The sequence below is a fragment of the Populus trichocarpa genome, chromosome 11 (genome assembly GCF_000002775.5).
Source record: "Populus trichocarpa isolate Nisqually-1 chromosome 11, P.trichocarpa_v4.1, whole genome shotgun sequence".
Taxonomy (NCBI): domain Eukaryota; kingdom Viridiplantae; phylum Streptophyta; class Magnoliopsida; order Malpighiales; family Salicaceae; genus Populus; species Populus trichocarpa.
In genome coordinates this window covers 1,565,722-1,587,954 of record NC_037295.2, presented here as the reverse complement: position 1 = coordinate 1,587,954, position 22,233 = coordinate 1,565,722, and the positions used below count along the sequence as shown (strand labels likewise).

Here is a 22,233-nt window from a genome sequence, read left to right as displayed (position 1 = left end):
GGGGGCCTTGATTACTAATATGACACCAAGAATACCTCTCTCGTTGAGAGATGCTTTTTAAGGAACAAAACCCACTGGAAGCCATGTGGAACAATACCTCGTTGTGGGCCTACCATGCTGCGGATACGGATACACCTCATCAAAATGGTTATAACTCGGAATTTTTTTTTTATAAAAATTGTAGGTTTTTTTGAACTAAGTTTTCAAGAAGATTTTGCAGTGAAACTCATACAAATCTGCAATGGATACCAGGTTTAACCAAATCCTTTCAACCCCGCAATTGGGGTAAAATATAAGTTGAAGCAAAATACAAAATAGATTCTTAGTGTCAAGGTTAAGTATCTTGTAATTTAGGCTACTCATCTCCATCATGTAGCACAAAATCGTGTAGGACTTTGATAGAAAAACATTGAACTAACATGGCTAGTTGGAAAAAAAAAAAAACTATTGAGGTCCAAATGTATCATGAATATTCATTAAAGTCCAGTTCCATGGATGAATCGTATGGCATTTCCATTGAAAAAGAGAAGAGAGCAAAGAACCTTGTCGGTAACGTGTTATAATAGGTGCAAGATTTTTTTATGGATGGAGATATGGTGATGGCTAAAAATTAACAAGTTCTTGGTCAGCGGTCATCACTCTGAATTTTTTCTAAGATCTACCTAATTAAGCTAGCAAAACTAGGAACTGACCCTTCAACAGCAAGACTGGAAATCAACGACTTAATTAATTTCTAATAAATTGGGATTTCTTCTTTTGTTTCTATAATTATGAAATGACGATACATGCCACCATTACGTCAATTACTTTGAAAGAGAATTCTTTAAAATCTGTTCGTACATATATCCAATATTATTATATTATATATAATTTCATATGATACACGTTTGGTTGAAACCCTAGCAGATCTTTAAAATAATTATGTATTTGTATATTTTTGGTATTAATGAAACACTATTTTTCTTTTAAAAAAATGAAAAGAAATTAATACAATGCATGTGATGGCGCGCTATATAAGAATTAATACTATTTACACTTTGCGTAATTTTATTATCATATTAATTTTGATTTTTATGTTTAATTTGAGGATTTAGTATGTTTTTATATTAATTACTCATATAAATAGAAAAAAAAAATGGATTAGAGCTACGAGGTTAATTTTTTCTCTAGATATATACATTGATTCCCTAGCTAGATTTTTTCTCTAGATATGTTAAATTTATGGCGGCTATGAAAGAATAACATATGATCAAATTGCACCATTATAATTTCATTATATTCTTAGCTTTGAAAATTTAGTTCCTTAATTAATTGGTAATAAAAAAAGGATTAGTACCACGAGTTTAATTATTTCTGAATCGATTCTTCCCTTCATACACGTAATATGCACTGAGATTTTTCTTTATTTTTTGCAGAAGAATCCGAATTCCTTTGCTTTAAAAAAAAACACATTTTCTTTATCTTCTTACTTAATTATAATAAGAAAAAGAACGAATAATTCTTTCAAATTAAAAAAAATCCCACTTGGTATCCAATGACTCTGCCAAAATTTAGATGTGGATGCCACGTCAAGGTGCACAGATTACGTCTGGCATATGGGACAATAGAATTTTATTGATCAAATCATCATCGCTTTCATCCAAAATGTATACAAGTTGCCTTCAATAACTTCAGTAGCTCTTGTATGTGTAATTTATGTCTCTTTACCTCATCAAGAACTCAAGATGATGTGCTAGACGATTGAGCCCACGTCTTCCAAAAACAGGCCCTTACAGAAGGGGTCCATTGCACAATCGATTAATCGTCCAAAATTAGGAATAGGTTAACAAGGCCGAACCAGACATGGAGTCGTTTAAATGGGACCCTTTCCGACTATAATTCAACAAATATATCAATCAATAATTTCTTTCATATGATCATTGTACTTTAACTTGTCATTCATTTATCAATCAATAATTTCTTTCATATGATCATTGATTATAGTAAAGGTGGAGTCAGGAGTGGGATTAATAATATATAAAATATGAAACACAATCCCTGGAGTAATGAAATCACATATAAGCATGGCGCCAGTGGAATCTTTATCCGTAACTGGATATTAAATGAAGCTCTCTACCTGGTTAATTACAAATTGATTACGGTATAAGTTCATATCGTGGCTATAATATTGAGATAATTTGATGCAATATGTTATAATTATTATTATTGATGGATCATCTTATTTTTAAAATTTAACTTTAAGCCTAAGTTTAAGTTTAATCTTAGGCTTAAAAATATTGATAACAATATTAATATAAACGTATGGTTACCCATTATTCAAACACTAAATCTCATTCCTGAGTATATTATGAAATTAATAATATAGAGGGATCAAGTGAAATACTATGAAAGTAGTCAAGGATAATAGGGTACTCTTTGCAACAATTTTGAGGGTTCGCACTAGTGGCCGCATAGTTATGGACTTGTCGTGCATATGCTAATAAACACAGGATTAGATAATATGATAAGTTAAATTATCATCTAATTAACCTGGACAAACCCTCTAAATAAAACTCGATAAAGCAAGGTAAATTCCCAGACAGAATCTAATAATTCAGACCTATAACTCTAAGAAACACAAACACGAGAGATTTGTGCGTATCAACATCAATGAAAAAGATAAGAAAGAGATTGCCACAATATATAAAGTCCAATACAGTAAATGTCAGAAACAATATTGGAGAGATAGAGAACTCATGATTCAAGCAAAAATCAAAAACAGGCTTTTTTTTTTTTCTCAAAAGATGGAATTGGAGGCAAAGGGAATATAGAGCCAGTACTCGTCAACTTAAAAGGAAGCTACTTTGTTTTTCTTTTTTGGCTTTTTTCATTCTCTTCCAAAATTATGTAATATTACCTCGCAGATCATATGAAAACATCCATTTCATACCCATTAAAAGCTATATGCCCCGTCCCTTTAGCTATTCAACTTATTGTTCTTCATGTTCTTGTTTTCTCTTTATGCTTAAGAGATGTACCTCACGGTTCATACTTCTCCACGATATGCTAATTTTGAGTTCGTGTGTGATATGCCCATGCCTTTAATTAATTTTGCCATCAAATGTCAATTTATTCAGATGTTTGATAGGTGCTTGAGCTTGGGCGATCATGTACGTGTATCTCAAAGACACTCAGAAATTGGCTTTCTCGTTTTAAAGAAATACTTTATTCTTTAACTTGAGCTTGGGCGATCATGTATGTTTGATATATAGGTGCTTGAGCTTGGGCGATCATTAGTAACATTGGTGGGCTCCATGATATTATTTTCAGAGCAGCAGCTAAGTTCATACCCGAAGAATATTGTTGGGTCGGATCCAAACAGACCGGACAAGAAACCCTCTCCTGTGTACCCTCCTGACCCGAATTTACCATAACCAGCTCCATGTCTTCTTGTTCATGATCAAGATCATCATTGGTGATGGTTGTGGCCCTGAAACCCCAAGTGGCCCCACAACAACCCAACCCTTTTAATCCTAGCCGTTCCTTAAGACTCATTCGCAATCTTCTCCTTGAAGAATCTGCAGTACCATTCATATGATCTCTGAGCAATGCAAGAAACGTTTGTGCTTCTCTTTCTGGCTCCTGCAATAACACACCAAGTTGACTCATATTTCAACAAGTTACAGCTACTATATGATATAGCTACGTAAAGAGAGAAAAAGGAAATGAACTCGAAAGAGTGTTTAATGACATACAGGTGAAGGTGATGGAGAAGGGTTAATCGTGCATGCAAGGGCGGAGCAGAAATTTTTTCTATCCTGGCCTAGAAAGCAAATTCACACAAATTGTTTTTCAAGATTGATCATTGAGTAGTATATATAAATTTGTCAAATTAATTATTATTCTCGTCCATTACAACTACCGATTAAATTTAAAAAAATAAAATAAAAAAAGAACAACTACCTGTTTTTTTATTCTTGGGAGAAACAATTTTATTTAAGAAGTCGATGTCTAATATTACAATTACTAAAAATCTAATTAGTCAACAAAAATAATAAGATATAAAATTAGTTACGTATAAGAAAAGATATTATCACTACTTAAATATTATATCTAAAGTAGGCTGTATTGCTAATTGTCTTAAATTATTACGAATTTGTCTTTATTCTTTTTTCTTTATGGTTTTCCTATAATACTCCTGAGCGTCAGTAAATATTCACCTATGAATATTTTTAATTTTGACGTTGATAAATATTATGTAATCTAAACAATATGGTATTTCCAATTCTGATGTAAATAAATAAATCTATAAAATTTAAATTAAAAAACTATTTTTTTAATTTTATGAGGCTGAATCTAGCTCAACCTGTATAGGTTGGCCTAGACCCAACGACCCAGCCTGGTCAAGGCCCTAAGCCAGTGACTCGGCTGGGCAGCAGGCACGCGTGAATTGATTCACGTGTGCATGCAAAAAACAGTGAATTATATGTTGGTTGAACAGTAAGTACTGAGTTAAATTTGCATATGAACAGTACCCATGTCATTACATAGGAGAGGAAAATGAAGAACTTACCTGTGCAGGGAGTAGGGGTGATCATTTTTGGTTTGGTTCGGTTTTTATAAAAAAAAATAACCAAACCAGTTTTTTTTTAAATACCGAAACCGGTTCAAACCAACCGGTTTCGATTCAGTTCGATTCGGCTATTTTAGGAAAAAAACCAGTTCAAACCGGTTTGGCTCGATTTTTTTTAGATTTGGCTCGATTTTGTTTTCCGGTTTTTGTTCGGTTCAGTTCAGTTTTTTCGGTTTCAGATTTATAAAACTGAAACCGAATCGGTCGGTTTTTCAAAATTTTAATCAGTTTAATTGATTTTTTTCACGGTTTGATTTTTTTAATTATTTTTTTAATTATTTTTTTTAATTTTCTCAATTTAATTAATTTTTTAATTTTTTTTCTCATCCCTGGCAGGGAGGCAAAGTCGAAGACAGTGGTTTGCTTTGAACCCTCTGTTCCTCATTCTTTCTCTGCCTCTCGTCTTTCACTTTCTTGAATCGTCTGTTCTCTCTCTGTATTTATCTTGTAAATAAATAGAGAAAAATAAGTTGTTGATAGTTATATCATTAATAAAAAAAAATTATGCTTGTGATTAGTTGTTATACCTCGCTATGTTATTGGTCTAGGCTGGTAGATTCCCTTCTATAGGGGATTGTTTTTGTATAAAACGATAAGCATCGTATTGATAATGAGCTAATTTTTTTTTTTTTTTTTTTTTTTTTTTTTTTTTGAGAATCGAGAGAAAGGGGTAGTCCATTTGGATTGCCATGTAAGCGTGTGTTTAAGAAAAAAAAAATAGGACACTAGTCTGGTTGGGCTGGTCTAGTCATAAAATTAACAGATTTCTATTCGGCCAAGCCTAAACTGACAGATTTCTGTCCCAATAATGGACATAATTCTATAAGTTTAGGCCTGACCTAAAAAGAGAGATTTTTGTTTTTTACTTTTATTGTACCTCATGGGGCATATTTTATATTCATAAACAAATCCTCATGCTTGGGCCAAGCCTAGGTTTCAGGCACTGGAAGTCCGATGCTTGGGCCAATGGCGTGTAGTAGTGCCCAGCTCCTAAGCCAAGTCTAAGCGCCAACACTGGGCAGGCACCTCCCCAGCGTTTTGGTAGCCCAAAGCCTCCCCAGGCAACCCAAACACAGGGACTTTTAACCCGTCTTCACCCGGAATGTCCAATCTTGTCCCAAGAAAACACCTCAATATTTTTTCATTTCCCAGGACTATGCATCGCACAATTTTTCTGTGTACATAATTTATATTATGCAGAGCATGTCTGCTAATTGTAACACCACTTGGTGTGTTGAAATATTTTCTACACCTACTCAGCTACTCTCTGCATCTACATGCAAGCATGGCACATACCAGACAGCTCTAAGATCTAACTACTTGTTGCTGAGCCGTTGTAACTGTACCTTTCCCTATCTTTGATACTCTGTTTCCAGAAAACCTTCTCTGTTTCTTGGAAATTAAAATTCAAGAAATGGCCACCATCTATCCATTGAATCAATTTCCAGAATTACGTGCATATGTTAAGTGGGGTTCAATTTATTTTGAATAAAAAGGACACTAGAGTATGGGAGGCAGACTCACAAGGAAGGTTCAATTCATTTGGATGTTGCTTCAGAATAGAGTCTGCACTCGGGAGTTTCTTCTCCACAGGAATCTGATAGACACCGGTCAAAGTAATTGTTCATCTTTTCTTGCACTGTGATGATGTGTGGAAACTGTGGATGAAGTTCACAAAATGGTTAGACTGCAGCTGGATTATGCCTCAGGAGTGCACTGGTGACGAGGATATTCCAACGAAAAGCAATTATTTTGCTTTTGCATGGCATTTTATGGGGCATTTGGACATCAAGAAATAAACTAATTTTTGAAAACAAAAACCCGATTAGAATGCAGCGTTTTCCCTAATCCTTCACCACCTAGCACTATTGTTGCACACTGTGGACAATAATTTCTCATATACAGGGATGGATCTTTACAGAAGACCGATAGACTCTGATGCTGGACAAACAACTGCTGAATATTGCTCTCTAATTATAACATGTATCCTCATTCTATTAAACGTAGACCAAAATAGTGTAGCAATTTTGGGACAAGCTAATAGAAAAATCACTCTTTCCATTTTAAACCAATCATTTATTTATTAGATTCACAATTTACCCCTTTATCATTTGCACATCAATTATTTCAACTTGAAATCTTCAATTTTTAAATTAGATTCATTTAATAATTTTAAAATAACTCTTAATACTTGAAACCCATGTGAATTTAAAAATTTATGCTATCTTATAACTAATTTTATCAATTTAATAAAAAACAATGAGGATAATGAGATTAGAACCTACGTATTAATTTCTTTGCTATTAAAATTAAATATAATATAAAAAATAATCACAACTCCAAAAATTAAACTCCTAATAGGGTCTAAGAAATAGTTTTAAGAACATAAGATAACAAATAATTTATAGTATTCTGGTCAATCAGAAATATAGAAGAGAACTGCAATATTATTCCCGGCCTGCCTTGTTCAAGAATGTAGTTATTACGGGATGTTGATAAAATAGTAATTATATTAATAATAAGATGATGTTTAGAGTGGTAGTTATGGTATGGTGGTGTGATGATGACAACAATTATAATAATATTATTGAATATTATAGTTTAGTATTGTGAAAATATATTTTTTTCACGAGATTAAAATATTTTTCGACACTATTAAGAGAATAACCGAAGATGGCAAAAGTGGAGAAAAGAATGCTTTCATTTTGTTGCGAAACATAATTTACCACTCTAAACGGAAAAGGGAAGATTGGACTAGCAAGGACTGCCTGAGAATCATTTTTATCCTCTTGCTGCTTGGACTGTGGCATCTATTTCGGACGAGACAACACTGTTGATTTAGTGCTTCCATTTTTATTTATGCATGGGTTTGATTTTCTCGCCGGAGAGTTTAACGGAGGACATCCTCTCCATCCTAAACATGCTAGCAAAAAGAAAAAGGAAGGAAAGATGGAAAACCCAGCATAAAAACAGGAGTCAAAGACAAGTAATTATGTTTATGGTAGGGCAAAATGAAAGGTGGATTCTAGCACCCATGGCGCCACAAAATAGGTGGAGGAAAGGAAGGAGAGAGGCCGTGGGGGAGACAAAGACACCCATTTATGCTGGACCACATGCCTTTGCTTTGCCCTGCACTCCAAGTCACATGGATGGAGCTTTATTTTTGTTCTTTTCAATGTACATAGTATCTAAAGATACATTGCTCTTTATATATATATATATATATATATATATATAAGATTTACTAACTTACTGAACTAAGAAAAAAATTCCGACATAAGTCTAATCTTAATATATTTATTTTTATAGTGATCAATCAAACAAGTTCTTAAGCTACAAAAAGCAGAGTAATTTTTAAATTACTATTAAGAAAATATCCCTATAAAGGAGGAGCTCATCCGAGCTAGAAGTCACCGAAAAGAAAAAGGTGCATTTTAAGAGATCAATACAAAGTATTATTTAATTATTTAAAAAGAAATAGAAAAGTAAGATGTGTGCTGATAGTTTTTTAAAAGTTGATATAAATTATATATATAAAAACTTAAGTTTTTTAGTTAAGATAATGATTAGCTATAGAAAATAAGTTTTGCACCCAACCTTTTTTAATTAAAAGTATTTTATCATAATGCAGGAATATTTATATTCATTTTGTATTTCCAGGTCAGAAACTACAGATCACATCCGTTTTCATTATTAAATGTCTTGGAAAATCTGGAACAAATAGTTTATTGGATGATTTGTTTCATTAGTGGAAAGGATTGATCAAAGGAAAGTTCAAACGAAAGGTATGGCAAGGATTATAATTTGGCATACTAAAGCTAATTCTTATATGAAGATGAAGCAATCATCCCTGATTTTTTGTTGTTTATTTCAAAAGGCCGCATCTTGGATTCAATTCTTTAAACCTAGTTTTATACATACTTGCATGGATCTATTAACAAATGGAGAGTGTGTAGCATATCTTTTTCTGTTTCTGTCTTATCCTCCAATGTAACCTTTCTTGTTGCTGCAGTTGAGAACAATTAAAGTAGAATTATTCCAAAAGGAAAAAGGGGAAACCAGTAATAATTTACTTCTTCTTTTTTGCTTGCCTATTTTAGAAGCAAGAATGTGAATCATATAAAATCATATAATTTTTAGAGTCTCATATGTTAGCAATCATATCCTATATTGAGTAAATATAACAATATAAAAAAATATAAAAAAATATTGAATGGACCACACATTACAAGACTTGAATTTTTCAGCTATTTAATTTAATATAAAACTTTACAAGGCTTAAGTTTTTTAATGACTAAGCAAATAAAGTAAAGAGGGATTTATTAGAAATTAATATATTAGATTCCATCATTGTTATATTTTTATAAAAGAAGTAAATAGAACTTTAGCTTCATTAATTATATTCTCATAATAGTTTCACTTTATAAACTGAACAAGCAACACACAGATCCTCTTTTACCTTTTTCTTTTTAACATGGAACTGTTCTTTAAAGGATTGTATATATATAAAGGGTTCTCAAACTACAAGCTAGGTTGTGTCTTTATTGTCATCTCTCCGAAAACAAGTTTTCTTGTTGACATTGATTTTAGCAAGAGCTAGGTAGAGGAGCATTTCGACCATTTCCATTACTAAAAGGTATGATATACTTACAGTTCTCTTTCAGTGCTTACTGCTTTCTTCCTAATTTTGTTTTCCAAGTCGACAACTTCATTAATATCTCTTATAGCCAGTAAAATAGTGACTATACAAAGAGAGAAAGAAAACAACAAAGTATCATGTAGACATGTACACTACAAAACATAACAGTACTAAACATGATTTCACCCAACAATTTAATTAGCTTTGAGTTGAGATTGTTCATTAACAATGGTTACTTACATAATTTTATGTAGAGAGCAAATATGGATTCTTTTCTTGGAAGAAGAGCTAATATGGATTCTGAGATGATACAGGAGAGACCTTATATAGCAGCCATGAATGGAGATTGGGAAAACATGGTTGATTACTATAAGGAAAATTTACAGTATTTGTTCTCTCCAGTTACTCTCTCTTTAGATACTGGATTACATCTAGCTGTTCACAGCAACGATGAGCAACCACTTAAAGAATTACTTGCAATCATGGAGGGAAGAGAATTCTTTTTAACCGAGTCACTAAACAAATTTGGAAATACGGTTCTTCACGAGGCAACCATCTATGGGAATTCTGAGGCTGTAAGACTATTGGTTGATCGTTATCCATACCTAATTTCCATTACTAATAAGTACGGTGAAACCCCATTGTTTACAGCTGCTGCATTTGGTGAGGCAGAAATAGTGGAGTTTTTAATAGCGACCAAACCAGAAGAATGCGTGGATTCTGATGGCCGCATATTATCAATTCACCGCCAGAGATCGAAGGATGGCCAGTCCATCCTCCACCAGCGATCGAAGGATGGCCTGTCCATCCTCGGCGCTGCTATCATAGGGCAACACTTTGGTAATAATTATTCCTCTCTTTATATAATTCTCAATTTTAAAAAGTATACACATATATAAGACATTGTATAATTTTTCTATTCCTAATTTCATGAATGCAGAAACAGCTTTACTGTTGCTAGAACTGGATGAATCGCTCCACGGCTTGGAGGACAAAATGGGCAGAACGGCTCTGCAACTTCTAGCCGAAATGCCAACTGGTTTTGAGAGTGGATATCCCATGGGCATATTTGAAAGACTCATCTACTGTTGTATGCCTACTCCAACCACATTATTAGACCTTGCAATATTGCCTACATGCATATTTCTTGATCGACTACCATGGACATATACAAATACATATACATATATATAATTAATTTGAACTCTAAATTATGTTGCAGGCCTTCCTGTTATACGTCATCACGAGGTAAAATCACAGGTACAACCTTGGTGCAGGGCAATGAAAGATCTTGAGAGCGGTACTCTGGGCAGCAACCTAGTCAACTATTTAAAGGTCCCCAAAGGTATTGGACACAATCTCTGTACTTCTCAATTTTGAATTTTGAATACATTTCATTCATGTTGAAATTCATCAGGAATCATAAGAATTTTCAATTTCATGGCTTGACCAAATATTTGAATCATGTAGCCAGTCTCTGTTCGCTTTCTTTCTTCTTGTTTTTTTCAAAGGAAGATTTAAATCCAACAAACTTTGACTTGTTATGTTCCTTCCTCCAAATTTTACAAGTGTTATATTTCCCGTCTGCAGAGTCAAAAATGATAAGTAATCTATTACGTTGCAGATTTTTGCCTCAAGGTACTGTTTCTTCAAACCCTCTCTTTTTATATGTTTATTTTTCATGTGACCTTTTGTTATACTTAATAGCTTAAATTTTCTATTAAAATAGTTTTAAACATAATATCATAATTTAAATGATAAACAATCATGAGTTTAAATTCTATCATCCAAGCATTTTTTTTTTCAATTTAATTAAAAATCTCAATATATAAAAAACAGTTAAAAAAATTAAAGGACTTTCTTAAAGATAATTGACTTTGATTCAAAAGAGTCAAGTCTTGTATAATGTGAGATTGGTGGTTCTGACTCGAATTGCAACCTATTTTTGAGGTTTGTGATTCGAATTGGATTTTATGATCTTCACTAGATTGATAACTTGATAATTATTTTTATATTTCATTTAAAAGATTTAAATTTCATGGTGGATGATTTATTCTTAACTTTATATATCACTCATATTATTTATTTATGCGAGATTAGTGGTTCTAATACTAATTGAGCTAGATCTCATTATCGCTTACGTACGAAAGTGTATTGGTGAGTTAAAATAAAACAATTCATGAAATTAAATCTGATTTAATGGTTTAAATTTTTACATTGAAATGATTTTTCTTACTTGTATAATCCTTAGGCTTGACAAATGGGATTTAGATGTTGCTGTCGTTTTGTTTTCTATATGATAATTAATTGTGCTTCAACTAATTTTAGCATGTCTCTATCTTTTCACATTTTATTATCATTATGAACATTACTTTCTACTTCATAAAAATGGCTAGCTCTCATCCATGTTTAATTTCGTTCCCTTTCGCATGATCATGAAGTCGGATTTTGGCCAGTTAGGCTAGAAAGATTCTGGAACCAGAAAATAAATCATGTATTTGCTTTGAGACTCGCGAAAATACTAATAAAGGAAGATAAGTCATGGAAGAGCGTCAGCAAAACAGAGGAAGGACAAGAAGAAAAACAAACTGATCCACCCTCATCACTAGTTAAGCAAGGAGACCAAAAAAAAGGAAAAGAAGAAGAGCAGGGAATGGGCGGGGGAAAAAATAAAAAGGGAGAGAACGAGTTCTCTTATTTGCGGCAAACTTCTGAAATCACTAGCAAAGCAAAAGAAATAGAAGAAGTCCAGCATCCAGCAGCACAACCTTCTGTAACGAACTCATCATTAACTAGCAATGAGCAGATCTCATTGTTTCTTGCAACTGGAAATGGAATAGAAGAGATTGTGCGGGGGATAATAAAACAATATCCCCATGCTATTAAGCAGCTCAATGTCACGAACTCACCATTAACTAGGGAGGAGCAGATCCCATTGTTGATTGCAACTAGAAATGGAATAGAAGAGATTGTGTGGGAGATAATAAAACTATATCCCCATGCTGTTGAGAAGCTCAATGACAAGGGTCAGAGCATTTTGGATGTGGCCGTCATACATCGCCAGAAAAGGATCTTCAATCTTGTGAAGCAACAGAGAATACCATTGGCTAGACTGCAACGAGTTATTGATAAGAAGGGCAACACATTGTTGCACCATGTTGCAGATATGGAGCATTACAGAGGAGGAACCAAGCCTGGGCCTGCACTTAAACTTCAGGAGGAGTTGCAATGGTTTGAGGTGAGCCCTTTTTATCCCTTTGTCTTTACCTCCGGATAAAATTTATTCATAGACTTGATACAGGATTATCCATTTGGTGTATAAGAGCACAAATCCTGTTAAAAAATATGTTTCAACCATATTATCCAATCCAATTAAGGTCATAAAAAAACCGTTAAACTGTAAAAAAATTCAATTTGAATGCTAATGAAACGTAGAGATGTCACCTCTCCAAAAGCGATAACAAAACTCGAACCTACGTAAGACATCAGGCTGAACCAACTACTTAGGGAAAAATTTAAATATTATTCGCAATTAAAAATTATCTGCACTAGTAATAGCATTTCTGTAATACGTGTGTGTGTGTGTGTGTGTGTGTGTGTATAACAGTCATATTTATCTCCCGATTATTGCAGCAAGTGCGCGAGGTAATTCCTTCTCATTATGTCACGCTTCGGAACGATGAAGGCAAGACTGCAGACGAGCTCTTCAAAGAGAGTCACAAGGACCAACTGGAAAATGCACAAAAATGGATCAAGGAAACGACTCAGTCTTGTTCCACAGTAGCTGCACTTGTTGCTACTGTTGTCTTTGCAGCTGCCTATACTGTGCCCGGAGGTTCTGATGAGAATGGCAAGCCCAACTTCATCAACTCTCCCTATTTTCTGGTTTTCACTGTCTCGGATGTTCTTTCCTTAGCAAGCTCCTTGACTTCGCTTGTGGTATTTCTGTCTTTATTGACCTCTCCATTTGAGCAACAAGAATTTCACTTCTCTCTTCCTCGGAAACTTCTTGCTGGCTTCACATTCCTCTTCTTTGCTGTGATAACGACCATGCTATCTTTTGGGGCCACAATCTTGATACTTATTCAGTCAGAGAAAAAGTTGACAACATTACTCCTTTCCATTGCTGCATTCCTTCCAGTCTTAGTATTTGCAATAATGCAATTTCATCTGTACGTCTCATTTATGGGCTCTACATTCAACATTCTCAAGAAAACCAGGAAAGCTCGAACACCGTTTTACGTCCCTTGCCTACGGTGGGGGAAAATGCTCGGTCTTAAGAAAAAGGAATAAAGCTCGACTTGATTAATATTGGAGACTAAAGTGGCATCCAGGTTTTTCCTTGTTATAGTTGGTTTGAATTTTGAACCTCTACCACTATAATCACTATATATGGAGTGTTACAGAATGTTTGGTTGTTCAATTTCGTGATATTTATTAAGTTGTGCTCTCTTCAATAATTTTATGTTAAAAAATAATATAAATTATATTTTAAAATTTTTTCTAATAATTTAAATTATTGTATTGAGATAATTCTTTTATATGATATCAGAGTTTTGATTATCAAGCGATCACAAAAATTTTATAATCTTTATTTATTTGATAAAAATTAATCATATAATAATATGGATTTTACAAGTTTTAGGTCTATATAAATTTTTTTTCACTTGAGGGGATGTATTATAAAATAATATAAATCATATGTTAGAACCTCACTTAACAATTTAAATTATTTGGTTAAGATGTTTCTTTAATATAAATTAATGTCTTGTATATAGGAATATGTCTTATATATAGTGTGTAATAGGTTGGTATTTAACTTAACGAAGTTAAGACTAAAATGTTGCTTCAATCGGTTACTTGTAATAAAATTGGGTGTAAGTTTATGGTTATTATTATGAATGGATATCTCTCTTTGATTTTCTCAATCACGTACAAGTTTGTTTTCCCAATCAGCTTGAGGGGACTATTTATTGTATTCTACGGCACTATTGATGAATACTTAGATTATATGGGTGGCAAGACTCATATGGGCTGGATCCAGCAGGCTAACCGGTTACTGGCCCAAGCCAGTAACCCGGTTTTTTTTTTAATCTGCAGGCGTGCGTGAACAGCAACAAGGTAATTAAGATAGTGTTTGGCTCTGCGTTAGCTTCTGCTTTTTTTATCAAACGCAATAGCATGATGTTTGGTTATTTTCAGCAATTGTGTTTTAGCCATGGGACCCACGAAAATTTGGCATTTCACCTGCGGTTTTGGCAAGCAATTTTTTCCTGCTTTTCTTGCACTGTTCATGTTAATTGCACTGTTCATTGAACAGTGCAATTAACATGAACAGTGTACATCGGTACACTGTTCATGTGAACAGTGCAAGAAATTGCACTGTTCACTTAAAAATAGTGAACAGTGCAATTTCTTGCACTGTTCACTTGCACTGAATTTTTATTTTTTTTTATTTTTTTTTAGTATGTGATAATTTTTTTAATATTTTTTTTAAATTAGTTTAGACTGAATTTTATACCTGATAATATTTTATCTAATTTTATTATACGCTAAAATAATTATGGAAACTGTAATTCTTATCAGATGTATTTCGTACATAATGGAATTGTAGATGCTTTCATGGAATAATAAAAAATATTTTATATTAAGTATGATTTATTTCATGATGTAATAGCAATATTTAAATTCATAATATTTAAATTAAAAATTATCAATATTAATATATATTTTTTAAAATTATTTTATAACCTCAATTTTAAAAGCATTTTTAACCAAACACATTAAATTATTTTTTCTTCAACCTCAATTTGAACCACAGTTTTAACCAAACAATTTTTTTCAAACCACAACTATAACAGCTACCGCAATACCAAACATACTCTAAAATGTAAGGGGAGGGAAAACGCAGCTTACCTGGTGCTGGAACGCTTGGGAACGAGATGGTGGCGAAGGTGTTCTGGCTAGCCAAAGCTACTTTCTTCTCCTCTGCTTTTTTTTTTTTGTGCTTCTCTTCTGGTCTTGCTTTTCTTTGCTTGGTTTCTTTTTGCTTTTCTTATTCTCTCTGTCTCTGTATGTGTCCGTCTCTGTTTCCTTTGTTTTTGGGTGGTTAGGTGATCTGTTGTTTAGGAGACGACAGACATTCCTTTCCTGGAGTCCTGGAAGAAAGCCCAGAAATCTTTCTTCGTTTATTTTGTGTTCTCCTGGGTTCTCTTTATCTCTCTGTTCTTGATCTTCTTCTCTGGTTTTTTTCTCCTTCCATGTCTCTCTCTGTTTTCGTTCACTTTCTCTGTATTCGTTCTTCGTTTGTATCTGTCTTCTTTCCCTTTCTCTCTCTCTGTCCTCCTGTTCGTTCTGTTCCCCTGTGTTCTGTCCTCTCTGTGTTTGCTTCCTTCCCCCTGCTCGTTCTCTCTTCCCCCTCCTGCTTGTTGCCTTTTTCTTGTAGGCGAGAGATATCGTGGGCAGCTGAGACGTGACCCACGATGTGCTGTAGTTTCCGCTGAATCGGTGGGACGAAGGAGATGAATGGTTTGTTTTGAAACGGCGCCGTTTTTACCTGAAATGCAGATTTCCAATTTGCCCCTAAACGTTTGACATTTAGCAATTGGGTACTCACGGAAATCTTTTTGTTTTTAATTTTACCCTGGATCAATTGCAATTGAACCCCTGTATTTCAGAGCCATTTACCAAACAGTCCTTGGTTTCCAATTTAATCAATTAAGCTTCATTGGCTCTTCAACTTTTAATTCTTTCAAAATTACCCCTGAAAAAATCAATTAACCCCCTATGGTATCACTACCTATGCACTTTGGTCCTTGAACTTTAATTTCTTGCATTTTCAATCCAAATCAGCCCCAAACTTTGGTATTTTTTCAATTAAGCCCTTGATTGTATTAATTAAATAAATCAAAGTTTAATTAAAAGTCTTCAACTTTTAAACCTTTCAAAATTACCCCTGGAAAAATCAATTAACTCTCCTATGGTATCAATACCTATGCACTTTGGTTCTTGGACTTTAATTTCTTGCATTTTCGACCCAAATCAGCCATAAATTTTGATATTTATTCAATTAAACCTTTGATTGCATTAATTAAATAAATCAAATTTTAATTAAGTCCATAAACTTATTAATTCTTCTAATTTTTGACTAAAATGACCCCTAAATTTATAATTTCATTCTTATTATCTTAACTCAATTCCCAAATTATTTTTTTCATTCATTTTTATTTTTATATATTTTTTATATATATTATTTATTTTAAAAATAAAAATTAGGTTATGACAATAATAAATTTTCAATCAATAAAGCTACAGATTCAATGAAACCCAAATTCCAAAAAAAGGCACACAATTTGACCCTTTAAAACTCATGATTTTTCCAACCTCTTTAAATATTTTGCATATCTAGTTTGATACTTATTTACGTAATGTGTAATGTGAATTGTAATATTATTATATATTTTTAATAAAAATACGACAAATATTTAAAAGAGAAAAATATAAAAAATATAGACACATAAAAAAAATGCTATCTTTTGACAGAGGTTTTCTTTAATAGGAAGAGTTTCTCAAAACAAATAAATAATTTAATGATGTCAAATATAAGATAAAACAATAGCTAAATGTCCCTTAAAAAAAAATACTAAGATCCAATTTATTAATATTATAAATTTTAATTTAATTTATTATTTTAGAATTAAAATTATATGTAGAATGGAAGAAAATAAAAATAGAGGCAAGAATAGAAATGGTATAATTTGTTTTTGTTTAAATGAGTCTTTTTTTTTAATATTTCTAACTATTGTAAAATATATATATATATATATATATATATATATATATATATATATATAATATAATATATATTTTTTAATTTTTGTAACTATTGAGATCAAGATTGTCAAAAATATATTTTTGACACGACACGAAAACATAATATAAACTTGAATCGTAAAACCATAAAATTATAAGTGATATTTTTTAACTAATTATATATTGACAATTCCAGTCAATAAATTAAATTACATTAAAATCAAATAAAATGAGTCAACAATATTATAATCAATGAGTGATCTAAATAAAATGAGAGAGATAATTAGTATGAATCAATAAATTAAAGACATAGATAAATAAAAAATTTCAGAACAAAACTTTTCAATACAGGGGAATCACTGAATTGTAGGAACTACACATGAACCTGGTGACAACATGGTTGTTCCATCACAATAAATCCTAATGGACACCTTTTGGGTTAAAAGCTAATGAGTTTAAATTAGTAATTAACTAACATAAATTCAATAATGAAATAAAGTTAATGTGTTAGAAAAAATTCAAATTAAAAATAATTATTTAAAATTAAAAAAAATAGAATAAAATTTTTTTGAATCTCAAATTTTTGCATATTTTTGATATATTTGAGTTTTAATTTCAAACATGTCGTTTTTTTTTTTCTGGATAAATTATTATGCCTATAATATATGGTTGGAAAGCTTTCAATGTTTAGTTTTCAACCCAACTTTAATTGCAGCAAAATTCCACCCATAGTTCTAGATATGTCACAAATAGCACACGAAGGTCTAGTTTGATATATTTAACAAGATTTATCTGCTAACTTTGACTCTCTGAAATATTATGTTTCCAAACTTTATTTGACCTGAAAATTGACTACAATATATTTTCATGTATTTTCCGACCAAAGTTCAGCTTTATCTAATTTATAATTTAAAAAATATATTAAATTTCACAAAATTCATAACAAACATTTTAACATAAAATTTAAATATAACTTAGATCATGTAAAGTTGCGGGTCGGTGATCGTTTCCACTGCACTCTATACTCCAAGCAGAAGGAAATGATGTCGCTAACTCGCTATGGCTTGTTGGAAAAATAGATTTCAAGGACACTTTGTCATGAACGTGAAACACATTTTATATTCTATGCTTCTAATTTAAAGTTGTAGTGTAATAATTATAACTATGTACGAGAAAGCAAATGAGAACAATTAAAGTAGGACTATATTCCAAAAGCAAAAGGGGAAACCAGTAATAAATTTTATATTCTTTGCTTCTTTAAAGTTGTAGTGTAATCATTGTAACTATGTACGGAAAAGCAAATGAGAACAATTAAAGTAGGATTGTTCCAAAAGGAAAAGGGAAAACCAGTAATATTATGGTTTAACAAATGCTAAAATTATAAAGAACTAAGAAAGAAAAATATTATAAAAAATATAAGATAACTAATTTCAATTGAGAGAATATAAAAAATATTGAATGGACTATACATTATAAAAATTGAAGTCTTTTTTAATGACCCCATTTCAATAATTTAATTTAATATGTTATGAGAACTTGATGATTAAATAATTAGAAGCAAGAATGTTAATCTTGATTTCAAGCTGCAATTAATATTATGGTTTAACAAATGCAATACATTTTTCACTTATACTGAAACTAAGAAAAACAAATCTGACCAAAATCAAATCTTAATAAATTTATTTTTAATTATAATGATCATTTAAACAAGTTCTTAAGCTAATATATACTTCTGGAAACGGATTGATTAAAGTATTAATATGGAAGAAAATATCCCTACAAAGGAGGAGCTCATCAGCAAGAATTCACCAAAAAAGAAAAGTGTATTTTAAGAGATCGATACAAAGTATTATTTAATTATTTAAAATAAATAATAAGCTTAGATGGGTGCTGATAGTATGGAATGTTAGAAAGTTAGATATAAAATTATTTATAAAATTTAAATTTAAAATTATTTTAAGCGAAAGGAGAATCAACATATCTTTATTATATTCTCATAATAGTTTCACTATATAAACCAAACAAGCAACACACAGATCCTAATTTACTTTTTTTTTTCTTCTGAAAAAGGAATTAATGGATTGTATATATAGGGTTCTCAAACGACTTAATTCAGAAAAACTGCGAGCTAGGTTGTTTCTTTGTAGTCATCTCTCCGGAAATAAGTTTTCTTGTTGACATTGATTTTACCAAGAAGTAGGTGGAGGAGCATTTCGATCATTTCCATTACTAAAAGGTATGACATACTTACAGTTCTCCTTGAGTGCTCACTTCCTAATTTTGTTTTCCATTATATTAATGATCCGTATTATGAGTTATATAATATAAATTTATTTTTAGGATTTCACCTTATTTAGCTTTGAGTTGAGATTGTTTATTAACAGTAGTCACTTACGTAATTTTTTGTAGAGAGAAAATATGGGTTCTCTTCCTATAATAGGGATACCTTATAGAGCAGCCATGAGTGGAAATTGGAAAAGCATGCTTCACCATTATCGGGAACGTGTCCTACATGTGCCCTTCCCAGTTACGCTCTCTGAGGATACTGCACTTCATTTGGCTGTGTACAGCAAACAAGAGCAACCACTTAAAGATTTACTTGAAATCGTGAATGATATGGAATTCCTTGTACCTAATGAGACAGAATCCCTTGTAACTGTGACAGGGTCCATTCTACCTGAGATTGAATTTCTCAAGAGAAAAAACAAATTTGGAAATACGGTTCTTCACGAGGCAACCATCTACGGGAATTATGAGGCTGTAAGACTCTTGGTAGATAGTAATTGTGAAGACCTCCTTAAGGAAACAAATAACTACGGTGAAACCCCATTGTTTACAGCCGCTGGATTTGCTGAGGCAGAAATAGTGGAGTTTTTAATCCGTTCCAAACCACAACAATGCGTGGATGATAATGGTCACCTGTTATCAATTCACATCAAGCGAACGAAAGATGACCTGTCCATCCTTAGCAATGCTATCAGAGGGCAACACTTTGGTAACAATTTCTCTCTTTGTCTAATTATCGAATTTAAAAGTATACATATATAAGATATCGTATAATTCTTCCATGCCTAATTTCATGAATGCAGAAACAGCTTTACTGTTGCTAGAACTGGATGACTCGCTCCACAAGTTGAAGGACAAAGACGGCGTAACTGCTCTTCAACTTCTAGCCCAAATGCCAACCGCTTTTGAGAGTGGATTTCCCATGGGCATATGTGGAAGACTCATCTACTGCTGTATGCCTAAACTAACCACGTTATTAGACCTTACAATATTGCCTACATATTTCTTGTCTGTATACCATGGACACACACACACACACTCTTATATGTATATATGTGTATGCACACACACATACAAATTGAACTCTATATTATGTTGCAGGCCTTCCTGTTAAACGTCACCACGAGGTAAAATCACAGGTAGAAACTTGGCTCGAGGAAAGAAAAAGAGATCTTGAGAGCGGTCAAGGGAGGAACTCTGAAGATCTGGGGAGCGGCTCGGAGAGGAATCAAAGAGGCGGCATACTCAAATATTTAAAGGTCCCTAAAGGTATTGGACACAATTGAGGCCTGTTCTTTTGGTTTCAAGGCTAGGTGGTATTATATATATATTGAGCTACCTTTGTATATCGATATTAAAATTTCATGGCTCGAACAAATATTTGAATCCGATAGCCAATGTTAGTTTGAATATGATTGAGTCTCTCTCTCTCTCTCTCTCTCAGGAAGATTTAATGGACCTGAGCTACACAAATGTTGGGAAAACTAGGGACAACTAACCGGATCAATTCAGCGGAATACAATTCACAATTCACAAGTCCCAATCTTTTTTTCCCTCTTTGTGCAGTAAAAAACAGAATCAAACAATGAACAAATATAATGCAAATAATCACACAAATCAACACCAAGATTTTTACGTGGAAAACCCGATACGGGAAAAACCACGGGACCGGAGTCCACCTAAAAACTTCCACTATCACAAATAATGGGTTCACAATTGTTCTTCCTCAGATTCAACTAAGGGCTACAACATATATATCATCAAGAACAACTTATTCTCGGATTACAACAAGATTAAAGAAGAATTATTTGAGAAAAACTCACAATACTGACAGCCCCGTTTTCTGTCAAAACGGCCAGCTTCCACACCACCAATCTTCAATCCAACCGTTCAGAATGAAGAGGAACGTGTCTAGAAGCTGCTGTCAAAATCTCAGCCCGATCCAACGGTGAACGAACTGGAAATCGAAGAAACAACGCAGGCTGCTCTGCTGCCTCCTCTTCTTTCTTTCTCTCGGTTTTCTTCTCCTCTCTTCTCAAATTTTGCTACTGCCTCTACAGTAACCGTTTCATTTAATTTAAACCAAAGAGGCAGCCAGCTGCCTCCTTAATTAATGTGGTGGTCCCCCCATCACATGGTGCGGGACCACACAACAACAAACAGAGTAGTTACTCCCAATTTCTAAATCCTACAAACTTTGACTTGCTATGTTCCTTCCTCCAAATTTTAAAAGTGTTGTATTTCCAGTTTGCGGCGTAAAAAATGATAAGTAATAATCTATCACGTTGCAGAGTTTAATATTATGACGTGAGTAGAGATACAACCACCTTTTGTTGTTGTTCTCTTATAAGTATTACTTAGTAACTTAAATTTTTTTTATTGAAATATTTTTTTAAATAATATTATAACTTTAATAATAGACAATTATGAATTTGAATTCTAGCTTCCTATATTAGAAATTTAGATTTTGTTTGATATTGTGATAGTAGTTGTTTTTTAAAGTATTTTTTTTAAAATCAATTGAAATAATATTTTTTTTAATTTTTTTATATTAATACATCAAAATGATCTAAAAATATCAAAAAATATTTAATTTTAAGCAAATAAAAAAATTATAAAAAATACTTTTAAAATAAAAAAACAAATATCATTTTAATAAAAAATGATTACCGATTCGAATCCTAACACTCAATTTTTCAATTAACTTAACAATTTCAGCAAAAGACAGTGTATATTTCAAAACTAAATTGCTTTGTAATTGTAACTTGCCTTTGAATTTCGTGATCTTCACTGGACCATTAAGTCCTTACTGGCTCCCCTACTACATTGGATTTTGATAATTATTTCTATATTTCATTCAAAAGACTCAAGTTTTGCAGTGGGT

The 22,233-nt window shown here is 32.4% G+C and overlaps 2 protein-coding genes across 6 annotated transcripts in view; both read left to right on the top strand.

The window, feature by feature from the left end:
• Positions 1-9,115: 9,115 nt before the first annotated feature.
• Positions 9,116-22,233, top strand: part of LOC18110678 (uncharacterized) — a 38,199-nt gene continuing 25,081 nt past the window's right edge. For 2 of the 5 annotated variants that reach the window (XM_052445275.1, XM_052445274.1), the window contains exons 1-7: positions 9,116-9,248; positions 9,506-10,091; positions 10,192-10,341; positions 10,474-10,596; positions 10,842-10,889; positions 11,693-12,489; positions 12,885-13,086. In XM_052445275.1, coding sequence (XP_052301235.1) covers positions 9,515-10,091; positions 10,192-10,341; positions 10,474-10,596; positions 10,842-10,889; positions 11,693-12,489; positions 12,885-13,086 — 1,897 coding nt within the window. In that variant the 5' untranslated portion in view covers positions 9,116-9,248; positions 9,506-9,514. Of the gene's footprint in view, positions 9,249-9,505; positions 10,092-10,191; positions 10,342-10,473; positions 10,597-10,841; positions 10,890-11,692; positions 12,490-12,884; positions 13,749-22,233 lie in introns of those variants that run through there. The other 3 variants (XM_052445277.1, XM_052445273.1, XM_052445276.1) reach the window with 3 other exon arrangements.
• LOC7485405 (uncharacterized) lies at positions 19,116-20,759 on the top strand. Its single transcript, XM_024581619.2, has 4 exons — positions 19,116-19,299; positions 19,473-20,058; positions 20,153-20,302; positions 20,451-20,759. The coding sequence occupies exons 2-4, from the start codon at positions 19,482-19,484 to the stop codon at positions 20,633-20,635; spliced, it is 912 nt and encodes a 303-aa protein (XP_024437387.2). The 5' UTR covers positions 19,116-19,299; positions 19,473-19,481; the 3' UTR covers positions 20,636-20,759.

What these genes read in the sequence shown, in the direction of transcription:
- LOC7485405 (XM_024581619.2), top strand. Translation starts at nt 19,482, where the DNA reads ATGGGTTCTCTTCCTATAATAGGGATACCTTATAGAGCAGCCATGAGT. An exon ending in TATCAGAGGGCAACACTTTG is followed by an intron (nt 20,059 to 20,152) that starts GTAACAATTTCT and finishes TCATGAATGCAG; the next exon opens with AAACAGCTTTACTGTTGCTA. An exon ending in TGGAAGACTCATCTACTGCT is followed by an intron (nt 20,303 to 20,450) that starts GTATGCCTAAAC and finishes ATTATGTTGCAG; the next exon opens with GCCTTCCTGTTAAACGTCAC.